The sequence below is a fragment of the Zea mays genome, chromosome 1, assembly GCF_902167145.1.
Source record: "Zea mays cultivar B73 chromosome 1, Zm-B73-REFERENCE-NAM-5.0, whole genome shotgun sequence".
In the NCBI taxonomy this organism is placed as follows: domain Eukaryota; kingdom Viridiplantae; phylum Streptophyta; class Magnoliopsida; order Poales; family Poaceae; genus Zea; species Zea mays.
In genome coordinates, this window is record NC_050096.1 from 260,138,840 (window position 1) to 260,161,391 (window position 22,552).

General features: G+C 46.1%; 1 protein-coding gene across 1 annotated transcript; it reads left to right on the plus strand.

Annotated features, from left to right (window-relative positions):
• Nucleotides 1-19,817: 19,817 nt before the first annotated feature.
• LOC109943773 (uncharacterized) lies at nucleotides 19,818-21,906 on the plus strand. Its single transcript, XM_020547267.3, has 3 exons — nucleotides 19,818-20,580; nucleotides 20,657-21,403; nucleotides 21,487-21,906. The coding sequence occupies exons 2-3, from the start codon at nucleotides 20,846-20,848 to the stop codon at nucleotides 21,772-21,774; spliced, it is 846 nt and encodes a 281-aa protein (XP_020402856.1). The 5' UTR covers nucleotides 19,818-20,580; nucleotides 20,657-20,845; the 3' UTR covers nucleotides 21,775-21,906.
• The last annotated feature ends 646 nt before the right edge of the window (nucleotides 21,907-22,552 follow it).

Consider the following 22,552-nt stretch of genomic DNA (forward strand, 5'->3'; position numbering starts at 1 on the left):
ATCCAACTTCTAGTTTGTGGTTCTTTCGTTTTTTCTTTTGGATTATTTTTGTCTTTGGCCACTGTTGTGGTTTGTACTTTTTTTTACCATTGTATGGAATAAAACTGTTGGATTGTTATTCAAAGTAATATGATGGTCTTCTGGCCATCATCTTTTGTCCTATCAGTTTGTAATGTCTACTCTGCTATGAAGTAAAAATAATGGGTTTATAGAGATAGTCATGTGCATCACAACTCCTGTTATGACACTCTTGCACCCCTCGGATGATTGTATTTAGTATGGTTGTTGTCACTATCTCTAAATGTGTTGCTCACATGACATATTATGTCAAGACGTTGGATTCACAATCGTGCACACATTTAGGGGGAGCCATCTACATACAATCATTCAAAAGAAATTTTCTATTGCAAATATATATCTTTTGACCTTAATTGTTTTGGCATCAATCACCAAAAAGGGGGAGATTGTAAGTGCAATCAACCCCAAGTGAGGGTTTTGGTGATTTAATGACAAAACAAATAAGAGTACTAACAGTTTTTGTTCTCAGTGTTTGATTAGAAGGAAACAGGAACTTAAGGAAGCACCAAGGACTTCATGCAACAGACGTATAAAATTTATGTAAAATCTTGTGTTGCATGATGTAATTCTTCCTTGTTCTTTTCCGCACAGGTACGGGTGTTTGCTATAGCTCAAGTCCTCTAATTCAAAAGCTATTTTTGAAAACCAAAAATCACTTTAACATTATTTGGCTGACCATGGTTTGGGTTGAGAAACCTAGAGTGTTCTTGCTGAAAAACAGCTGAACTTCTTCAACTGCAGCTGAGCTTTCCAGGTGAACTTAACTTCAGCTGTGATGAGCTTCTTCAGCTGCAGCTAAGTTTTTCAGCTGAGCTGGACTTCAGCTGAGTTGAACTTTCAACTCCAGCTGAACTTCAACTTCAGCTGTAGACCTCTCTGACCATACCCAACTGAACTTGCCCCAGGGCAGCTGAGCTGGGGTTTTCTCTCCAAAACTCTCTGGTCTAGACTAGCTGAACTGGTCCTCGGGGGCAGCTCAACTGGTCTCTGACCCTCTGACCTCTGATCTGCAGTCTGCCAGTCAGACTGGCAGTCAGGTCGCCAGGGGTGTCAGGGGGCGGTTCAACCGCCCTAGGGGGCGGTTCAACCGGTCCTGGCCTGTCTGACCCGCCTGCAGGTCAGTCTGCCAGTCAGACTGGCAGACAGTCTGCTGACCTGTCAGGGGGCGGTTCAACCGCCCTAGGGGGCGGTTCAACCGGTTTTCAACGGGGTTTTTGGTCAAACGGCTAGTTTTTGAGCCGTGACTATAAATAGACCCCCCTCTCTCTCTTCTTCAATACGGCTGAACACTCACTCATTTATTGCTCACCTAACTTGAGACAAAGCACTCATCTCTCCATCTCTCTCACACTTAAATCTTCCTCAAGATTCAACCTTGTTGGAGGAGCTCTTGGGTGTGAGGTTTGTGCTTGTGCTCACGATTTGGTTTTCCTCTCCCATCTCTCTTTCAAAGACTTAAGCTTGTGCAAACCCCTCTTGTGCGTTCTTGGTGTTCTTGAAACCCTAGGTTTCAAGATCTTTGAGGTTGCTTGGGAGTCTCCAAATTTGTGGACGACCCTAAGAAGTTTGTATCACCCGCTCTTTGAGCTAAGATAAGAAGAGATTGCCTTGACCTTTATGGTCGGCTTTTGGAGGATTAGGGTTGAAAAAGACCCGGCCCTTTGTGGGCTCCTCAACGGGGAGTAGGACACCTTTGTGGTGTGGCCGAACCTCGGATTAAATCTTGTGTCTTGTGTTCTTGCTTGTTTCAACTTGTGATATTTTTACTTGCAAGATTGACATAAAGATTTCTCCGTAGAGTTTATCTAGAAGTAAAATAGCCTTTACATATTCATCTTTTCATCCTCACTTAGCTATATCTTACTTCTCTCAAGAACTTGCGAAATACTTTTCGAGTAGATTTTAGTCTAAAGTTTTTAAAACAGTTGGATTGGTTCAGAGTGGTTCAACTTGCGCACGTAGCTGTTGAACCGTCCTGCACCAGTCGAACTGTGTATCTAACAATCTTTCGAAGTTTGTTGTGAAAATTTTCAGATTAGCCTATTCACCCCCCCTCTAGGCTACTTTCAAGGACCATCCACCTTTGGAACAAAGGCAGCTTATCCTCGTTACAAGGTTAAGCTTTAAGCTCTTTGACAATAAGATTACTTCATCTAGTTTTAACAAAGATGCATAAATGCAGGAATGAAATGTTTGAAAGGGAAATGTGCCTTTGGGCCATTTCTAAGTATTTTGGTGATTGAGTGTCAACACAAGTGCTTAAATGTAAATCTATGCCCATGGATGAACAAAGTGCAAATCACAAGTAAAGGTATGTTTCTAAGCCTTAGTACATTGGTTTTGTGTACTAATGTATTTGTCTAAGTGTTAGAAACAGAGAGAAGAAGAAAAGGAGAATGTTGGCTGTGTACAGCCAACAGGCTGTTTCGGTCTGGGGCACCGGACTGTCCGGTGCGCCAGATCTGCAACGGTCGACAACGGTCGGCTGCGCTGTTTAAGGAAGGAAATCGGGCACCGGACAGTGTCCGGTGTGCACCGGACTGTCCGGTGCGCCCGACGACAGAAGGCAAGGATGGCCTTCCAGATTTGTTCTTAACGGCTCCTAGCTGCCTTGGGGCTATAAAAGGGACCCCTAGGCGCATGGAGGAGAACACCAAGTATTCCTACAACATTCCTAAGCACCAAGACATCGATTCCACGCATTTGGTTCATTGTGATAGCATCTAGAGCTCTTGTTGAGTTGTGAACTCATTGAGTTGTGTTGCGAGCTCTTGTTGCGACTTGTGTGCGTGTTGTTGCTCTGATTTTGAGTCTTGTGTGCGTTGCTAGTTCCCTCCTTACTCCGTATTTCTTTGTGAATCTCAAGTGTAAGGGCGAGAGGCTCCAAAGTTGTGGAGATTCCTCGCAAACGGGATTTTGAGAAGAAAAGCATAACACTGTGGTATTCAAGTTGATCATTGGATCACTTGAGAGGAGTTGAGTGCAACTCTCGTCTGTTGGGACGCCACAACGTGGAGTAGGCAAGTTTTTGTACTTGGCCGAACCACGGGATAAATCACTGTGTCTTCTCTGTGTTGAACTTCTTGTGATTATCGTTGTGTGCAAGATCTTCACTCTAGCCACTTGGCATTAACTGTGCTAACACTTAACCAAGTTTTTGTGGCTATAAGTTTAAGTTTTACAGGATCACCTATTCACCCCCCCCTCTAGGTGCTCTCAATTGGTATCGGAGCCGTTCTCTTCAAGAAAGGGACTAATCGCCCGAAGAGATGGATCCTAAGGGAAAGGGGATGGTGGTTGACAACAACGAGAAGGAGTCTATCTTCAACGAGCCGAAGAATGACAAGTCTACCGACTTGGGTTCAAGCCACAAGCGCAAAGATGGGAAGAAGAAGAAGACAAGGCGCATCAAGGAGATCGTCTACTACGACAGCGACGAATCCTCTTCTTCCCAAAAGGACGACGACCACAACGACTACAAGAAAAGAAAACCGGTTAATTCGAACTTTTCTTTTGACTACTCTCGTATTCCGCAAAGTTCAAATTCGCATTTGCTCCCCATTCCACTTGGCAAGCCCCCTCACTTTGATGGAGAGGACTACGGATTTTGGAGCCACAAAATGCGTACTCACTTGTTCTCTCTCCATCCTAGCATATGGGAGATTGTAGAGAGTGGAATGCAATTTGATAGCTCGGATAGCCCTATGTTTATCAATGAACAGATTCATAAAAATGCACAAGCTACTACTGTGTTGCTAGCCTCTTTGTGCAGGGACGAGTACAATAAAGTGAGCGGCTTGGACAATGCCAAGCAGATATGGGACACCCTAAAGATTTCTCACGAAGGGAACGACATCACCATGCTCACTAAAATGGAGTTGGTGGAGGGCGAGCTTGGAAGGTTCGCGATGATAAGGGGCGAGGAGCCAACTCAAACATACAACCGGCTCAAGACCTTTATCAACAAAATAAGGAGCTATGGAAGCACGCGATGGACAGACCATGACGTCGTCCGACTATTACTAAGGTCCTTTACCATTCTTGATCCTCATTTGGTGAATAATATTCGTGAGAATCCCAGGTACACCAAAATGTCGCCCGAGGAAGTCCTAGGAAAATTCGTCAGCGGGCGAATGATGATCAAGGAAGCAAGGTACGTGGACGACGCCTTAAATGGACCGATCAACGAGCCGCAACCGTTTGCTCTCAAAGCAACAAGAAGCAAGGAGGCGCTACCTAGCAAGGTGGCACAAATTGAGGCGGCCGGACTTAACGATGAAGAGATGGCTCTTATCATTAAACGCTTCAAGACGGTACTAAAGGGTCACAAGGGGCAGCCAAGCAAGACCAAGACAAAGGGGAAGCGCTCATGCTTCAAGTGCGGTAAGATTGGTCATTTTATCGCTAACTGCCCTGATAATGATAGTGATCAGGAACAGGGAAACAAGAGGGAAAAGAAGAAGAATTACAAGAAGGCAAAGGGCGAGGCGCATCTAGGCAAGGAGTGGGACTCGGACTGCTCCTCGTCCGACTCCGACAACGAAGGACTCGCCGCTACCGCCTTCAACAAGTCATCCCTCTTCCCAAACGAGCATCACACTTGCCTTATGGCAAGGGAAAAGAAGGTAATCACTCGTAACGCTAGTACTTATGATTCTTCTAGTGATGAGTCGAGTGATGATGATGACATAGACTATTCTAGTTTGTTCAAGGGATTGGATAGAAATAAAATTGATAAAATCAATGAATTGATTGATGCATTGAATGAGAAGGATAAACTCTTAGAGAAACAAGAGGATTTATTGTATGAAGAGCATGATAAATTTGTAGAAGCTCAACGATCTCATGCTCTAGAAGTTAAAAGAAATGAAATGCTTTCTTGTGAACTATCTTCTTGCCATGATTCAATTTCTAAATTAAAGAGCGTTAATGATGACTTAAATGCTAAACTAGTAGAAGTACATAAATCCAACTCTTGTGTTGAACATGTTGAAATTTGTACTAGGTGTAAGGATGTTGATATTAATGCTTGTAGTGAACACTTAGTTTCCATTTCAAAATTGAATGATGAATTAGCTAGTCTTAATGCCCAACTTAAGACTAGCAAGAGTGAATTTGAAAAACTAAAATTTGCAAGGGATGCCTACACTATTGGTAGACACCCCTCAATTAAGGATGGGCTTGGCTTCAAGAGGGAAGCCAAGAACTTAACAAGCCATAAGACTCCCATCTCCACCAAGGAGAAAGGGAAGGCTCCTATGGCTAATAGTGTTAAGAAGAATCATGCTTTCATGTACTATGATAGGAGATACTCTAGAAATGCTTTTAGAGGTCATGATGTTTTTGATTCACATGCTTATGACTCTTATGCTATGACTGCTTCTAGTTCTCATGTTATGCATGGGAGAAATGTGTTTAGAAGAAATGTTGTTCACCAAATGCCTAGGAGAAATGTAGTTCATAATGCTCCTAGGAAAGTAGTGAATGAACCTTCTACAATTTATTGTGCTTTAAATGCTTCCTTTGTTATTTGTAGAAAGGATAAGAAAATTGTTGCTAGGAAGTTAGGGGCAAAATGCAAGGGAGACAAAACTTGCATTTGGGTCCCTAAGGATATTTGCACTAACCTTGTAGGACCCAACATGAGTTGGGTACCTAAGACCCAAGCCTAAAATTGCCTTGCAGGTTTATGCATCCGGGGGTTCAAGCTGGATTATCGACAGCGGATGCACAAACCATATGACGGGGGAGAAGAAGATGTTCACCTCCTACGTCAAGAATAAGGATTCCCAAGATTCAATTATATTCGGTGATGGGAATCAAGGCAAGGTAAAAGGGTTAGGTAAAATTGCAATTTCTAATGAGCACTCTATCTCTAATGTGTTTTTAGTAGAGTCTCTTGGTTATAATTTGCTATCTGTTAGTCAATTATGCAACATGGGGTATAACTGTCTATTTACAAATGTAGATGTGTCTGTCTTTAGAAGAAGTGATGGTTCACTAGCTTTTAAGGGTGTATTAGACGACAAACTTTATTTAGTTGATTTTGCAAAAGAAGAGGCTGGTCTAGATGCATGCTTAATAGCTAAGACTAGCATGGGCTGGCTGTGGCATCGCCGCTTAGCACATGTGGGGATGAAGAACCTTCACAAGCTTCTAAAGGGAGAACACGTGATAGGTTTGACTAACGTTCAATTCGAAAAAGATAGACCTTGTGCAGCTTGTCAAGCAGGTAAACAAGTGGGAGGAGCACATCACAGCAAGAATGTGATGACCACTTCAAGACCCCTGGAGCTGCTGCATATGGACCTCTTCGGACCCGTCGCCTATCTGAGCATAGGAGGGAGTAAGTATGGTCTAGTTATTGTTGATGACTTTTCCCGCTTCACTTGGGTGTTCTTTTTGCAGGATAAGTCTGAAACCCAAGGGACCCTCAAGCGCTTCCTCAGGAGAGCTCAAAATGAGTTTGAGCTCAAGGTGAAGAAGATAAGGAGCGACAACGGGTCCGAGTTCAAGAACCTTCAAGTGGAGGAGTTCCTTGAAGAGGAAGGGATCAAGCACGAGTTCTCCGCTCCCTACACACCACAGCAAAATGGTGTAGTAGAGAGGAAGAACAGGACGCTCATCGATATGGCGAGGACGATGCTAGGAGAGTTCAAGACCCCCGAGTGCTTTTGGACGGAAGCCGTGAACACGGCTTGCCACGCCATCAACAGGGTCTACCTTCATCGCCTCCTCAAGAAGACGTCGTATGAGCTACTAACCGGTAACAAACCCAATGTATCTTACTTTCGTGTATTTGGGAGCAAGTGCTACATTCTAGTGAAGAAAGGTAGAAATTCTAAATTTGCTCCCAAAGCTGTAGAAGGGTTTTTATTAGGTTATGACTCAAATACAAAGGCGTATAGAGTCTTCAACAAATCATCGGGTTTGGTTGAAGTCTCTAGCGACGTTGTATTTGATGAGACTAATGGCTCTCCAAGAGAGCAAGTTGTTGATTGTGATGATGTAGATGAAGAAGATGTTCCGACGGCCGCTATACGAACCATGGTGATTGGAGAAGTGCGGCCACAGGAACAAGATGAACGAGATCAACCTTCTTCCTCAACAATGGTGCATCCCCCAACTCAAGACGATGAACAGGTTCATCAACAGGAGGCGTGTGATCAAGGGGGAGCACAAGTTGATCATGTGATGGAGGAAGAAGCGCAACCGGCACCTCCAACCCAAGTTCGAGCGATGATTCAAAGGGATCATCCCGTCGACCAAATTTTGGGTGATATTAGCAAGGGAGTAACTACTCGATCTCGATTAGTTAATTTTTGTGAGCATTACTCCTTTGTCTCTTCTATTGAGCCTTTCAGGGTAGAGGAGGCCTTGCTAGATCCGGACTGGATGTTGGCCATGCAAGAGGAGCTAAACAACTTCAAGCGCAATGAAGTTTGGACACTAGTGCCTCGTCCTAAGCAAAATGTTGTGGGAACCAAGTGGGTGTTCCGCAACAAACAAGACGAGCACGGGGTGGTGACGAGAAACAAGGCTCGACTTGTGGCAAAAGGTTATGCCCAAGTCGCAGGTTTGGATTTCGAGGAGACTTTTGCTCCTGTGGCTAGGCTAGAATCAATTCGTATCTTGCTAGCATATGCCGCTCATCATTCTTTCAGGTTGTACCAAATGGATGTGAAGAGCGCTTTCCTCAACGGGCCAATCAAGGAGGAGGTGTACGTGGAGCAACCCCCTGGCTTCGAGGATGAACGGTACCCCGACCATGTGTGTAAACTCTCTAAGGCGCTCTATGGACTTAAGCAAGCCCCAAGAGCATGGTATGAATGCCTTAGAGACTTTTTAATTGTTAATGCTTTCAAGGTTGGGAAAGCCGATCCAACTCTTTTTACAAAGACATGTGATGATGATTTGTTTGTGTGCCAAATTTATGTCGATGACATAATATTTGGTTCTACTAACCAAAAGTCTTGTGAAGAGTTTAGCAGGGTGATGACGCAGAAATTCGAGATGTCGATGATGGGCGAGTTGAACTACTTCCTTGGGTTCCAAGTGAAGCAACTCAAGGAAGGCACCTTCATCTCCCAAACGAAGTACACGCAAGATCTGCTAAAGCGGTTTGGGATGAAGGACGCCAAGCCCGCAAAGACTCCGATGGGAACCGACGGACACACCGACCTCAACAAAGGAGGTAAGTCTGTTGATCAAAAAGCATACCGGTCAATGATAGGGGCATTACTTTACTTATGTGCTAGTAGACCGGATATTATGCTTAGCGTATGCATGTGTGCTAGATTTCAATCCGATCCTAAGGAATGTCACTTAGTGGCGGTGAAGCGAATCCTTAGATATTTAGTTGCTACGCCTTGCTTCGGGCTCTGGTATCCAAAGGGGTCTACCTTTGACTTAGTTGGATACTCAGATTCCGACTATGCTGGATGCAAGGTCGATAGGAAGAGTACATCGGGGACGTGCCAATTCTTAGGAAGGTCCCTGGTGTCATGGAATTCTAAGAAACAAACCTCCGTTGCCCTATCCACCGCTGAGGCCGAGTATGTTGCTGCAGGACAGTGTTGCGCGCAACTACTTTGGATGAGGCAAACCCTCAGGGACCTTGGCTACAATCTGAGCAAAGTCCCACTCCTATGTGATAATGAGAGTGCTATCCGCATGGCGGAAAATCCTGTTGAACACAGCCGCACAAAGCACATAGACATCCGGCATCACTTTTTGAGAGACCACCAGCAAAAGGGAGATATCGAAGTGTTTCATGTTAGCACCGAGAACCAGCTAGCCGATATCTTTACCAAGCCTCTAGATGAGAAGACCTTTTGCAAGTTGCGCAGTGAGCTAAATGTCTTAGATTCGCGGAACTTGGATTGAATTGTAGCATACATGTGTTTATGCCTTTGATCATGTTCATTCTGCATTTTGTTGCTTACTTTGGTGCTCAAGTTGTACAAACACTCCCTGGACCTCACAAGTCCGTTGCAAAGTGATGCACATGTTTAGGGGGAGATGTGTTACAACTTGACCCTTTGAGATTAACCATATGCTTGAGTTTGCTTGATTTAGTCTCGAAGGAGAATTGAAAGGGAAAAGGTGGACTTGGACCATGAAAGACTTCCACTGCACTCCGATGAGAGGGTAACTAATTCCAAGTTCATCTCATGAACTCTTATTGCCATTTGCTCTTAATTGAAGATTTTGGTAAGGCAATGGGGTTAAAAGGGCCAAGATTAATCCCGTTTTGGTGCTTGATGCCAAAGGGGGAGAAAATAAAGGCCAAAGCAATAAATGGATCAGCTACCACTTGAGAGATTTGAAAATAGTAGTGTAGAGCTTTTGTTTTGACAAAACTAACTTATTGTCTCTGTTGTCAAAAGTTGGTTTCTTGTGGGGAGAAGTAATGAGTATGGGAAATAGGGGGAGTTTTTGAAATCTTTGATCAATCTCTTTTGGAATGACTCTCTTTATGCCTCAACATGTGTGTTTGACTTAGAGATAGAGATTTGAGTTTGATTTGCAAAAACAAACCAAGTGGTGGCAAAGGATGATCCATATATGCCAAAAATGAATCAAAATAGATTTGAGTTCTATTTGAAGTGATTTTGCACTTGTTCTAGCTACTTTATGTTGTGTTGGCATAAATCACCAAAAAGGGGGAGATTGAAAGGGAAATGTGCCTTTGGGCCATTTCTAAGTATTTTGGTGATTGAGTGTCAACACAAGTGCTTAAATGTAAATCTATGCCCATGGATGAACAAAGTGCAAATCACAAGTAAAGGTATGTTTCTAAGCCTTAGTACATTGGTTTTGTGTACTAATGTATTTGTCTAAGTGTTAGAAACAGAGAGAAGAAGAAAAGGAGAATGTTGGCTGTGTACAGCCAACAGGCTGTTTCGGTCTAGGGCACCGGACTGTCCGGTGCGCCAGATCTGCAACGGTCGGCAACGGTCGGCTGCGCTGTTTAAGGAAGGAAATCGGGCACCGGACAGTGTCCGGTGTGCACCGGACTGTCCGGTGCGCCCGACGACAGAAGGCAAGGATGGCCTTCCAGATTTGTTCTTAACGGCTCCTAGCTGCCTTGGGGCTATAAAAGGGACCCCTAGGCGCATGGAGGAGAACACCAAGTATTCCTACAACATTCCTAAGCACCAAGACATCGATTCCACGCATTTGGTTCATTGTGATAGCATCTAGAGCTCTTGTTGAGTTGTGAACTCATTGAGTTGTGTTGCGAGCTCTTGTTGCGACTTGTGTGCGTGTTGTTGCTCTGATTTTGAGTCTTGTGTGCGTTGCTAGTTCCCTCCTTACTCCGTATTTCTTTGTGAATCTCAAGTGTAAGGGCGAGAGGCTCCAAAGTTGTGGAGATTCCTCGCAAACGGGATTTTGAGAAGAAAAGCATAACACTGTGGTATTCAAGTTGATCATTGGATCACTTGAGAGGAGTTGAGTGCAACTCTCGTCTGTTGGGACGCCACAACGTGGAGTAGGCAAGTTTTTGTACTTGGCCGAACCACGGGATAAATCACTGTGTCTTCTCTGTGTTGAACTTCTTGTGATTATCGTTGTGTGCAAGATCTTCACTCTAGCCACTTGGCATTAACTGTGCTAACACTTAACCAAGTTTTTGTGGCTATAAGTTTAAGTTTTACAGGATCACCTATTCACCCCCCCCCTCTAGGTGCTCTCAATGTTTGAGAGGTTAAACTAGGTATGAAGCAGGGAAATATGCAATGACATGTTTTCTCTTCCTTTTATACAAGATAAGTAAAGAAAGTATAGAAAAGGAAGATTTAGGTACAAGTTTGAATGAAAGGAAGTAGTTTTACCCTTTCGTACCTTCACATAGAGACGCTCTCTTCATTGTGCATTGTCCTTAGTCTTAGTTGCTTAAGACCTATACTCAAGACAATATATGGAAATATTTTGCACAAGAGAGAGTTCTACAACTAGTGATCCTTTTCCAAGTTAATGTAGATCAAATTAAATGGATCACAAATTGTATATACGCAACATGAATTCTCCTTTTAAGTTAGTGCATATCAAGAGATATTGATTGATATTATATGAGGCACTAGAAAATATAAGTGTTAATAGAAGCTGTTCAATGATCAAACAAATAACAGATGTGATCAAAAGAACAACATGAGCATTAGATTAACAAATAAGCTTATTTAGGAGAATCCAGTAAGCATGCTACATTAGCAATGAAAGCAACAATCCTTGATAAAAGCGACATTATTTTAACAAGTTGGATTGATGAGTAGTAGCATACTTTTATGAGAAACATTATTCTCATGCAAGAGACTATATGAAATTACTAAGATAAAGCAGTAGTCTCAACATAATCAAAATATAAGAATGGACTCCCCCTAAAGGTATGCACCAAGTAATTGAAAGACTAATGTCGCTGCATTCAAGGATTTCGATGCATTCACTTTTAAAGACATAAAGGGAGACCCATTATACATCGTGATCAAGGCTTATAAAATTTGCAATAAACAACTTAAGCCTTGTATTCTCACAATGAAAAAGATTTAGAATGCTTACAACCACACCATTGATTGTTGTGAAGACCTTATTGACAAGTAGGTGTTGTTGTTCTTGATGTTCTTCCTTTTTCATTTGAGTGTCCTCCCTTTGTAGTTGTCTCTTTTTCCTTCCAAACTTATTGAAAATACTCAAGAGAGATGTCAATAGCGCAAGGGAGTATATGATGAATGATGATTTCTTTTAGAAAATAAATATGAACAATTCATCATCCATAAGTCACACAGACATGAAGTAAAACTCCCTAGCATTAGTGCACATCATAAGAAAAGAGGAATATGCACTATTTAACCATTTGATCAATCATAGGAATTTACTTCTTCATGTTGAGTTTATTAATCATTACTTTAAAAACAAGTCAATATGAGAACATTTATAGCAAAGGTATGAAATAGATTCTAATGGACAAGTGCATTAATGAGATTGAGGTTGAATGCACGTCTTAGCCAATTTAAATTCAATAAAGAATCTATTTCTTCATAAAGATATAATTATAGTAAACAGTCATTGATGGGAACTACATTTGGTTAAGGAGATGAGTTCCCATACCTTTGCTTTTACCTTTCTTCCTATGGGTGAAGATCAACCCTTTGAGGCTTGTGTCATTAAACTTGCACATACTCTCTTGTTGATTTTCATAAGTAAGCTCAAGCGAAAGGTTAATGGCAACACAAGCACTAGTTTCCCTTTTTGTAATCATTTTGATAAGGAATGAAAAACTAGATTACTAAAAGCATGGAAACTTCAAAGCATGAACTAGATTATCCATAGAAGATGTTATGCCAATTTTAACTCATAAAACAAGCATAACCAATCCTTTAAGATCATGGGAATAAATCTAATTCATGATATGGAAAGCGATAAATGTAGGAGAATCATATCCAATTTAAGCAAAAAGACATACAACATAAATTATTGGATTGATTTTCCTTGTCATGATGGATTACGCATCTCCAAAGAGAAATTTATTTCTATAAGTGAGACTACTTAAATTACTTAGATAAAACATTAGTCTCACTTTTCTAGCTATAGAGAGAATTTTCCTTTTATAAGTGTCCTAAGTATTTGAATTCCTTACATGACACCTTATTCTTTTAAGAACATGAAATATCTCTCTATATCTAGAACATGGCAATAATAGAATAATTAGTGTAAACCATGCCATGGGAAAAAACAACAATTTTAAAGCATGTAGATTGTCATAATATAGAAATGAAGAATATGCAATCTACCATATGAGAGGAATTTCTTCAAAGAATGGTGACATAAATTTAAAAACATCTTAAGTGCTTCCTTTTTCTATGTGACTACACAAGACACATAAGAAATGATAACTTAAGGTACTTGCACTTAAAAGCATAAGTGTTACCATCCTTTGGCTTTCCTCCATGTTGTAGGTCTTGACTTTTCGACATGGGATTAGTTCTTTGTTTCCTACAACATCAATACTTTCCTCGAGATGATATGAGTTTAAGATATAACAATTCAAAATAACCTTGGGTCAATCTTGAGTATAGATCATTAAAGATTGATAGCTTGAGTTAATAAAAATTGAATTGACTCTCTCAAGCATCCCAAAGCTTCATATCATCTTTTCCTCCTGCAAAGCTTGTCAAGCATGTTTTGGTACCCATCTCTTGATGGGTCCATTATGGTTAGTTAACAAAGATCTAGGAACCCAAATGTCCTTTGCGCTAGCGTTTGGCAAATTCATTGCCTTTCTAGCACAAGTTGCAATTTTGGATTGCCTAGTTATATATGAATCAAATGACAAGCTATGAGTGGAGGAGTTACCAATGGGACAATCATTGCATTGATGTCCCTTTTCCCGGCATGTGTAGCATAGGCGTTTTTCAAGTTTTGAAGATTTCTTCTTTCCTTGTTTGTTGCTTGCTACATGGTTAGTAAAAACTTTCCTTTCTAACCCTATGCCTCTTTGTTTTAAATGGGGACAAGATCTAAGTAAGTGTCCCTTCTTGGAGTATTTAAAACAAAGTCTATCATCCTTGTTAATAATCAAGACACTTTTAATGTAGGGACATGATCTAATCAAGTGCCCCTTTTCAAAGCATTCACTACACTTCTTATTTTCATTTGTATGAAGTGTAATTTGATTATTACCTTGGATGTTACCTTTTATGGAGGCATGGTTGAGGCTTTTGGAAGAGGTGTTGATTTTCTTCTTTTGCTTCCTCTTCTTGGCAATCCTCAAGTCCTTGACATTTTCTTCAAGGGATGTAGTGCATGCCACGGTTGTTCCCGTCTCAAGCTTCTTCACCATGTGGTCACGGTTATCTTGTGAAGGTTGAGCAATGCACTTCCCTTTAAGTTGTGTCAAGCTCTTCTTTAGCCTCTCATTCTCTTCTTTGAGCTTTTGATATTGTGTCTTCTTTTGTTCCTGTGAATTCTAGCTCAAAAGAAGATTTGCTTGTCGACGGACAACAAGCATTAGCACATGGCAATGTAGTATCAATATGAACACATGTGCATGAGTGAGGTTGTTGGAATTTTAAGTTTTCTATCACAACCTCATGAGCAATGTTTAATATGATATGATCATCTCTAATATTTTCATGAGAGCATAGGAGCATATCATATTTTTCTTGAAAAGCTAGATTTTCAATTTTTAGCTTTTCTACTTGGTCCTTAAGCAAGGTATTCTTATTTACTAATTGAGCTATACAATGTAAAGCGTTATCTTGCTCAATTGAAATAGTTTCATACCTTTGGACCAAATCAACATGAGAGCACTTTAGCTCCTCATGTTCTTTAGTCAACTCGTCAAAGCATTGCATCTTCATGGAGAGAATACTTTCTAGCCTTTGACGAGCTTCGCCTTGCTCTCTCGCTCTTTCTAGAAGTTTGATCATGATCGCCTTATCTTCTTGGCTTAGGCGAGCGTAGAGTTGCACAAAGCTTCTTTCTTCCTCCCCATCCTCATTTGTGCTTCCTCTATCATTTGCATTAGCCACACAACACATGTGGGAATCGAAATGGGAAGACAAACCTTTTGGAGAGGTGGTTTCATCGTTTGGTATCCATCGATCATTTTCTTCTTCTTCCTTGCAAGGGTTAGTATCACAAAGACCAAAGGAAGTAGAAGCACAAAATGAACTATCATGTTTGGACTTAATAAATTTGCTTTTAATTCTAGTCCAAATATCATGCACATCACAAATGGGTTTGTCATATTTTATTATGAAGGCATGGTAATCTTCTTTGCTAAGGGATTTACTTAAGATGTCATAAGCTAGATAATTTAAGCGTATACATCTTAAATCTTCTTCGGAGGCATTTTCCCTAGCATAGTTAAGAGGAATGATACTCTTGTCTAAAATTTGTTCTAATTGTGGATCTATGGTTCGAAAAGCATTTATCACTCTAGTGGACCAAGAAACATAATTAGAACAATCGGAAAGTGATATCTCAAGAGTTACCTCCTTGTTCTCCTTGGACTTCTTGTTCTTTTGGGATCTTCTACGAGACATCACTTCGAGTTGTTAGACTCAAGATGAAGTGCCTAGGCTCTGATACCAATTGAAAGTCGCCTAGAGGGGGGGGGTGGATAGGCGAAACCTGAAAATTAAAATTTTATCCCCCAACTAGATCCCTTGATTAGTGGTTAGAACAAGATATACAATTATCGGGGTATGAAAACTAAGTCCTTGCTTGTAAAGAGTATTGCTTTCAAATAATGCGGAATTGATAAATCAATACTACTAATAAGTCTATGAGAATAAAGCAAGAGTGCTTAGGCAAGGAAAAGCAATAACACAAGTTTTTCTCTTGCAATGAGTTGCTTCACTAAATGTGAATTTAACTTAAAGCAACACCAAATAGAATTAGCAAAGAGTAGTGCAAGAGAAACTTAGAAGGGAAAGAACAAACAAATCACAAGCAATAAGCACACGAGACACGGGTGATTTGTTTTACCGAGGTTCGGCCCTCGAAGGCCTAGTCCCCGTTGAGGAGTCCACTTAAGGACGGGTCTTTTTCAACCCTTTCCCTCTCTCCACCGATCACACAAGGATCGGCGAGCTCTTCTTCTTTTCAAGGATCACTCTCGATCCCACAAGGACCACCACACTCTTTGGTGTCTCTTGCTAGCTTTTACAAGCCTCCAAAACTTTGGAGGAAGTTCGATGGGAGTCAATACTCCACGCGCAAATGAACACAAAGATGTAGCACACACTATCTCTCAAGGAATCTCACAAGGCACTAGGGCTAGACTCAATTGAGTAGCTCTCAATTGCTTGCTCTCTCTTTTGTGTCACTTGTGTTGGTTGTAGTGGTCTAAATCTTGTGTATAGGATGGATCAATGAATATATGTGGTTGGGAGGGCTTGAGTATGTCAACTAGATGACTTGGAATGTTGCTTGGGCTCCCACACCTTGAAGTGGCCGGTTGGGGTGGTATTTATAGCCACCAACCAAAATGTAGCCGTTGGAGAAGGCTGCTGGCGATGGGCGCACCGGACAGTCCGGTGCACACTGGACAGTGTCCGGTGCGCCAGCCACGTCATCCTATCCGTTGGGGTTGGAGCTGGTCGACCGTTGGAGGCTTTGTCCTCATGTGGCACCGGACAGTCCGGTGCACACCGGACAGTCCGGTGCCCCTCTGTCCTTCTGCTCTGACTTCTGCCGCGTGTACTGTTGCGCACTGTTCGCTGTTAGAGTCGACCGTTGGCGCGAGGTAGTCGTTGCTCCGCTGGCGCACCGGACAGTCCGGTGTACACCGGACAGTCCGGTGAATTTTAGCGGAGCGGCCTTCCATTTTCCCGAAGCTGGCCAGTTCAGAGCTGCTTCACTCTGGAGCACCGGACAGTCCGGTGAATTATAGTGGGCTGCGCCTGAGAGACCCGAAGGTGAAGAGTTCGAAGGCAATCCTCCCTGGTGCACCGGACACTGTCCGGTGCCACACCGGACAGTCCGGTGTGCCAGACCAGGGAGCACTTCGGTTTCTTTTTGCTCCTTTGTTTTGAACCCTGTCTTGTTCTTTCTATTGGTTTTTGTTGAATCTTTGACACCTGTAGAACATATACACTAAAGCAAACTAGTTAGTCCAATTATTTGTGTTGGGCAATTCAACCACCAAAATTTATTTAGGAACTAGGTGTAAGCCTAATTCCCTTTCACTGTTGTTGCATCTGATTCTGAGACTACTAAAATTTGGCATATGCGCCTTGGCCATATGAGTGCACCTGGTTTGGCAGAATTGAGCAAGAGAGGCTTTCTTGATGGTTGCCATGCTGATACTCTTGATTTCTGTGAGCACTGTGTTTTTGGTAAGCATAAAAGGGTAAAATTCAGTTCTGCTGTTCATAATACCGAAAATATTCTTGATTATGTTCATGCTGATTTGTGGGGGCCGTCACGTATACCTTCACATGGTGGTGCTCGTTACATGTTGACTATCATTGATGATAATTCACGCAGAGTTTGGCCTTATTTTCTTAAGCAAAAATCAGATGCCTTTGAGTCTTTCAAGGTTTGGAAGACTATGGTTGAGAAGCAGACTGAGAGGAAGCTGAAGGTTCTGAGAACTGACAATGGTATGGAGTTTTGTTCTAGTGATTTTAACTCTTTTTGCAGGAAGGAGGGCATTGTGAGGCACCACACTATACCATATACGCCTCAGCAGAACGGTGTGGCAGAGCGTATGAATAGAACAATAATCTCCAAGGCTCGGTGTATGTTGTCCAACTCAGGTTTGAGCCAAAAGTTTTGGGCTGAGGCCGCTTCCACTGCTTGTCATTTGATCAATTGTTCACCATCCACTGCTATCGATAAGAAAACTCCAATTGAGGTTTGGTCTGGTTCCCCCTATGATTATTCTCAGTTGAGAGTGTTTGGTTGTACTGCATATGCACATGTTGATAATGGTAAACTTGAGCCTAGAGCAATTAAGTGTGTTTTCTTGGGTTATGGATATGGTGTTAAAGCATATAAATTGTGGAATCCTGATACACATAAGACATTTTTTAGTAGAAACGTTGTGTTCAATGAATCTGCTATGTTCCCTGTTGGAACTTGCTCTCTGCTGCAAGTGGGCCAACGGGGGTGAACAATGGCGACAACAGGGTTACGTGCACGGGGGCAATAGCTCTGTTGATCTAGCCCCTCACGGGCACTGTGCGGGGGTATTTATAGGTGTCTGAGCGCCCAGCGTCTTGTCTCAAGGACGCATGTGCCCTCAGACGCCTAGTTTATCCCCGGAATATTCCCATAAAGCAGGGTTACAAGCTGTAATTACAAGTATGCCTTTACAAGTCAGGCCCGTAATACAGAGGCGGCCACGCGGGGCCCGTTACAATGGGCCAGATCACACGCGGGCCTTGGGGCTGAATGAGGCCGCGCCGTGTGAGGACGTCGCCGCAGGTCTTCGTCAAGGTGTCGAGACCTGCGAAGGGTGTCCCTGCCCGCTTTGCCTCCGTCGGACCAGCGGCTGCAGCGAAGGCCTGGAGCGAAGGGTGGCATCTTTGCCTTCGCCCCAACATTTGCCCTCCGAGGGACCAGTTCGACAGAGTCACCTGGTGCCGAAGACGTCGCTAGATGGCGGAGACGCTGAAGGCCTGGAGCGAAGGGTGGCGTCTTTGCCGTCGCCCCAACATTTGCCCTCCGAGGGACCAGTTCGACAAAGTCACCTGGTGCCGAAGACGTCGCTAGATGGCGGAGACGCTGCCCTCGCTCGAAGTGGTTCCGCGGGGGTTTTTGATGTGACCGTTGATGGACGGCGTACTGTTGGATTGCGGGTTTCCCGAAGCGTCGCGGCCTGTCGGGTTGTGGGTTTCCCGAGGAGCCGCGCCCTGCCTATAAAAGGGGGGCGGGGGCGGCGCTGTTTGAATTCTGCTTTCCGCGCTCCGTAAAACCCTAGCCGCCCGCCGCCTTGCTGCTCCTTTTCCTCCGCTGCTCCCTTTGCTCGCCGTCGTTCTGGCTCGAGTGAAGCAAACCGCCCGCCGCCGCCGACGGTACGTAGCCATGCCATCCTCTTCTTCTTCCGCCACCGCCACGCCGCCGGCCGCCGCCTCGTCTGAGGAGACGTTGAGTGACGCGATGGTGGAGGAGTTGCGCGCCGGCGACTCTGTTGAATTCGGTGTGTCACGGATGACGTCAGGCCGTATTGAAGATATGCAGCGGTTGGGCTACTTTGGCGACGGAGTCGCTCGGGCCCCGGGGACGGAGGAAGTCCCCGAGCCGGAGGGCGAGTTGGTTGTTTTCGAGGCGTTCTTCGCCGCCGGACTCCGCCTGCCTGCGCACCGGTTTGTCAGCGAAGTCCTGCGCAGATTCAGTGTTCAAATACATCAGCTTACGCCGAACGCCATAGTGGCGCTGGCGAAGTATGTCTGGGCGACGACTTCGTACGGCGGGCAGCCGTCGGTGGAAGTTTTCGCGAAGAATTATTGCTTGCATTGGCAGAAAAGGGTGGTTGAGGGCGGAGTTGCGCAGTTCGGGTCGTGCACTTTCACGCCGAAGACCGGCAAGACCACGATGCCAGTAGTGGAGTTGGTCCCGTGCGCCCGCAACAAGTGGGGCAGTTGGAATGAGTTTTGGTTTTATGTTTCTGAGGCGACTGTCGAAGGCCATCAAGGGCTCCCCGTGTCCTTAATGTGCTCTCACTATTACTCTGCGTATCCGCCTTTCGAAGTGGCAGAAGAGGATACAGACGAAGGGGCCCTACGGTACGCCGCCGGACAGAGCAGCGGGCGTGATTTGGTTGAAGAGTTTGCGGCGTACGGGGTCTGGCCCTTGGCGCACGGCTGGGCGCTGGGCGAAGTATGCCCTCGCCAGATGCCCTTTCACGGAGGAAGGGAGGTGCGAAGTCCTGCCTTCGCACTGAGTTTGCGGAACCGTGACCCGGCCGCCTTCGTGCGCGATGCAGAAGACTTGGCGGTGCGACTCGTGGGGCGCTACGTGCCGAAGACGGAAGGCCAGCGCAGTTTCGATATCCGTGGGTCAAACGATCGCTTGAACAGGGTCTTTGAATTAAATCAACTGCCGTACGACGGCTACCCTGGTCAGGACGAAGCAGACCGCCGCGGGAAGAAACCGGCGGTGGAGGCCGGAGGCGACCCTGCGCTGGCGGCCGCCACCTCTTCGAAAAAGAGAAAATTAGGTACTGCGATGGGAGGGCTTGGGGTGTCTGATAGTTTCGCTAGAGAGTTAATGAGGACGTGTGCGGCCCCGGGGGAGAGGATGTCTTCGCCCGAGCTCCGGGAGTCTTCGGCTCGGATGCTGAGGGTTACCGGGGGTTGCTGGCCTAAAAACATTCCTATCCCCTGGGATGAAGAGGACTGTTTTACATCTCGTATGGCTCGTCGGTGGAAAGTTTTTCCTTATGGGCGAAATATCGGTCATGTTGTGTGGGCAGTGATGGACAAGGATCGCCAAGCGGCGGCGCGGAAACGTCAGGCGACTGTGAGGGTTCATGAAGCCCGGCCGAAAAGGCAGCGGGGAGCATCGAAGGCTGAGGCCTCCGGCGGAGGCAAGCCGCCATTGCCGGCGAAGGCGGGTGCCTCCGCGCCTGGCAAGGCGCCGGAGGCGACGGTGGGCGCCGGAGGCCCCAAGCTGTCGAAGGTGGTGCCGTCCGCCAGCGGAGTGGCGGAGGCTGCGAAGGCGGCCCGATCGCTACCGCCGCCCGGCAAACGCGTTGCCGACTTCGGCACTGAGATTGATGTGGAGGATTATCTTGGGGGTGAGTCTGTATGTATACACTTTTTTTTTTTTTTTTTTTTTTTTTAAATCTGTTGGTGCGTTGCAGGGTTGGACGAGGGCCCGCTCGCTCTATTTGTGCCTGGCGCGGCGGTCGCGACGGCTGTGCCAGCGCCGAAGGCGGGGGTAGAGATCCTTGGCGCTGGAGGCGAGGTGACTGCCCTCGCGTTGGTCAGAGACGAGGCGGACGCGGCGACCCGCCGGCTGAAAGAAGCAACGGAGGCGCTGAGTCAGGTCTGCCGAGCTTCTCTTTTTTTTTTTTTTTTTTTTTTTTTTTTTTTTTAACACGGGCCTTATGTGTGTTCTGCAGGTGGCTGACTTCACCAGCCGTACTGCGTCGGGGGCCCTTACGGCGACGTTGTCTGCCGAGGTCGAGAGACTTCGGACGCAACACGCGGACGCTGTCCGTGAGAAGTCGGCCTCCGACAGCAAGTGCCGCAAGCTGGCGGAGAAGGTGGCCGCCCTTGAGAAGGAGAAGGCAGACCTCCGGCGCCAGCTGATGGAGGAGAGAAGGGAGGCCAACGAAGCCATCGCCAAGGAGCAGTCTGCGCAGGCGGAGGCCAGGCTGGCGCGGGCGGAGGGCAATGTCGCCAAGGAGCTCGCCGGGGAGCTGCAGCGGCGGCTTGCTGCCTTCGAGAGCCGCGCGGAGGGGGCCGAGGCCGCGGCGCGAGCGGAGGCCGAACGGACGCGCACGCAGCTCATGACTTCATATCGCGAGCTGGGTGTGCGGACGAGCGACTTCGAGGTGCCGGAGCGAGAGGCCGGACTTCGCTGTCTGGAGTGGGTGCAGGAGGAACTGCAGGAGCTCCCCACTGTCTTGGCGGGGTTGATGTCGTTCACCTCCCTGGTCACCTGCGAGGCAGCGATGAACGCGCTCTCTCGCGAAGGCTGCCGGCACTTTGAGGCCCTCGACCAGGTGGATGAAGATTTTGGGCGAGATATCTTTGAGGTCGAAGACCCCGTGGTGAAGGAGTCCGGCGGGGCCCTCTTTGACCGGATGTGGGGTTCATACGGTCGAGAGGTGGTCCGGGCGCGGGCCGAGGCTGCAAGGGCTCAGGTAACGTTGTCGTTTGCTCGGTGCTTGCTGGGTGCGGTTTGTGCGTGTGTTTGCTGAATTTTTTTTTGTACGTTTTGCCTTAGGCGGAGCGCGGCGAGCGGGTGGACGATTTTGGGGCGCTGAACAGCGCGCCGCCTGAGCCGGAGACCACCCCTGCGGAGGCCGCCACTGGAGTCGCCCCGGTGACCGCGGAAGATGCACCAGGCGTCCTTGTACCTGCTGCGGCCGGCGAAGGCCTACTCCCAAGGGTGGCCGAAGGCGCGTCTGATGCCCCCGCAGCCGCTGTGCCGGGCGTTGAAGATCCAGCGGAGACAACGGCGGAGGCGGCGGCGGAGGCTCCCGCAGCGGCAGGGCCTTCGCAGGTGGCGTAGGTGGTGTTTAGGGTTGAGGGATTTTTGGATGATGTACTGAATTTTGGTTGCTGCGCAGGTTCAAGATTTTGGGCCTGCGCACGCAACCGCTACTACTGGTTTTTTGGCGGCTTCGACCGCGGAAGGTGGAAATGAATGTGGTGGGTCTGTTTCTGAGTTTTTTGATTTTACTGACTCTGGGAGCTCGGCTGAATGGACCGAGGAGTCGTCCGAGGAGGACTTGGACTATTTTGCGGCCCTGGACGAGGCTGCGGCGGAGGCTGCGCTACATGCTGTGGACGCGCCAGGCGTGCCCGGTCCTAGCACCGGGCACCGACGACGAAGGGCGGTTGCGAAGCGTAGGATTAGTGCGGAGGAAGGGGCTCGTCTTCGCGTTAGTAGGGTTGGTCGGCAGGGGCTGCTGTCTTTGCCGGCCGTCTCGGGTGTGGGGGAAGGGGAGCTGCGAAGCCTTTTTGCTGGTGAGGAGCTTAGGATAATGTTATTTAATTATAGAGAGATGGGGATTATTCCTAAAGTTGAGCCGATGTAGGGCATAGTGCCCTCGCTTGTGTATGTGCAAGGGTTTGTAAAATGGAGTGGTGTGCCCTCGCGTGCTTGTGCCTGCGAGGGCGCTGTGCCCTTTGACTGGTGTGATTGATTGTGCTGTGCCAGTGTGATTATAATTGGTCTTGCTGTCGCTTCTGCTTTTGCCATACTGGGTCGGCTGCGCCCTTGGGCGGTTTTTGCGGTAGGCTCCGGCTGCGCCTTTTAGGCGACTTCTGCGTGAAAAGCCTTCGCG

Coding starts and splice junctions, on each gene's coding strand:
- LOC109943773 (XM_020547267.3), top strand. CDS start 20,846: ATGGAGGAGAGAAGGGAGGCCAACGAAGCCATCGCCAAGGAGCAGTCT. Junction 21,404..21,486: donor CCGAGGCTGCAAGGGCTCAG/GTAACGTTGTCG, acceptor GTTTTGCCTTAG/GCGGAGCGCGGCGAGCGGGT.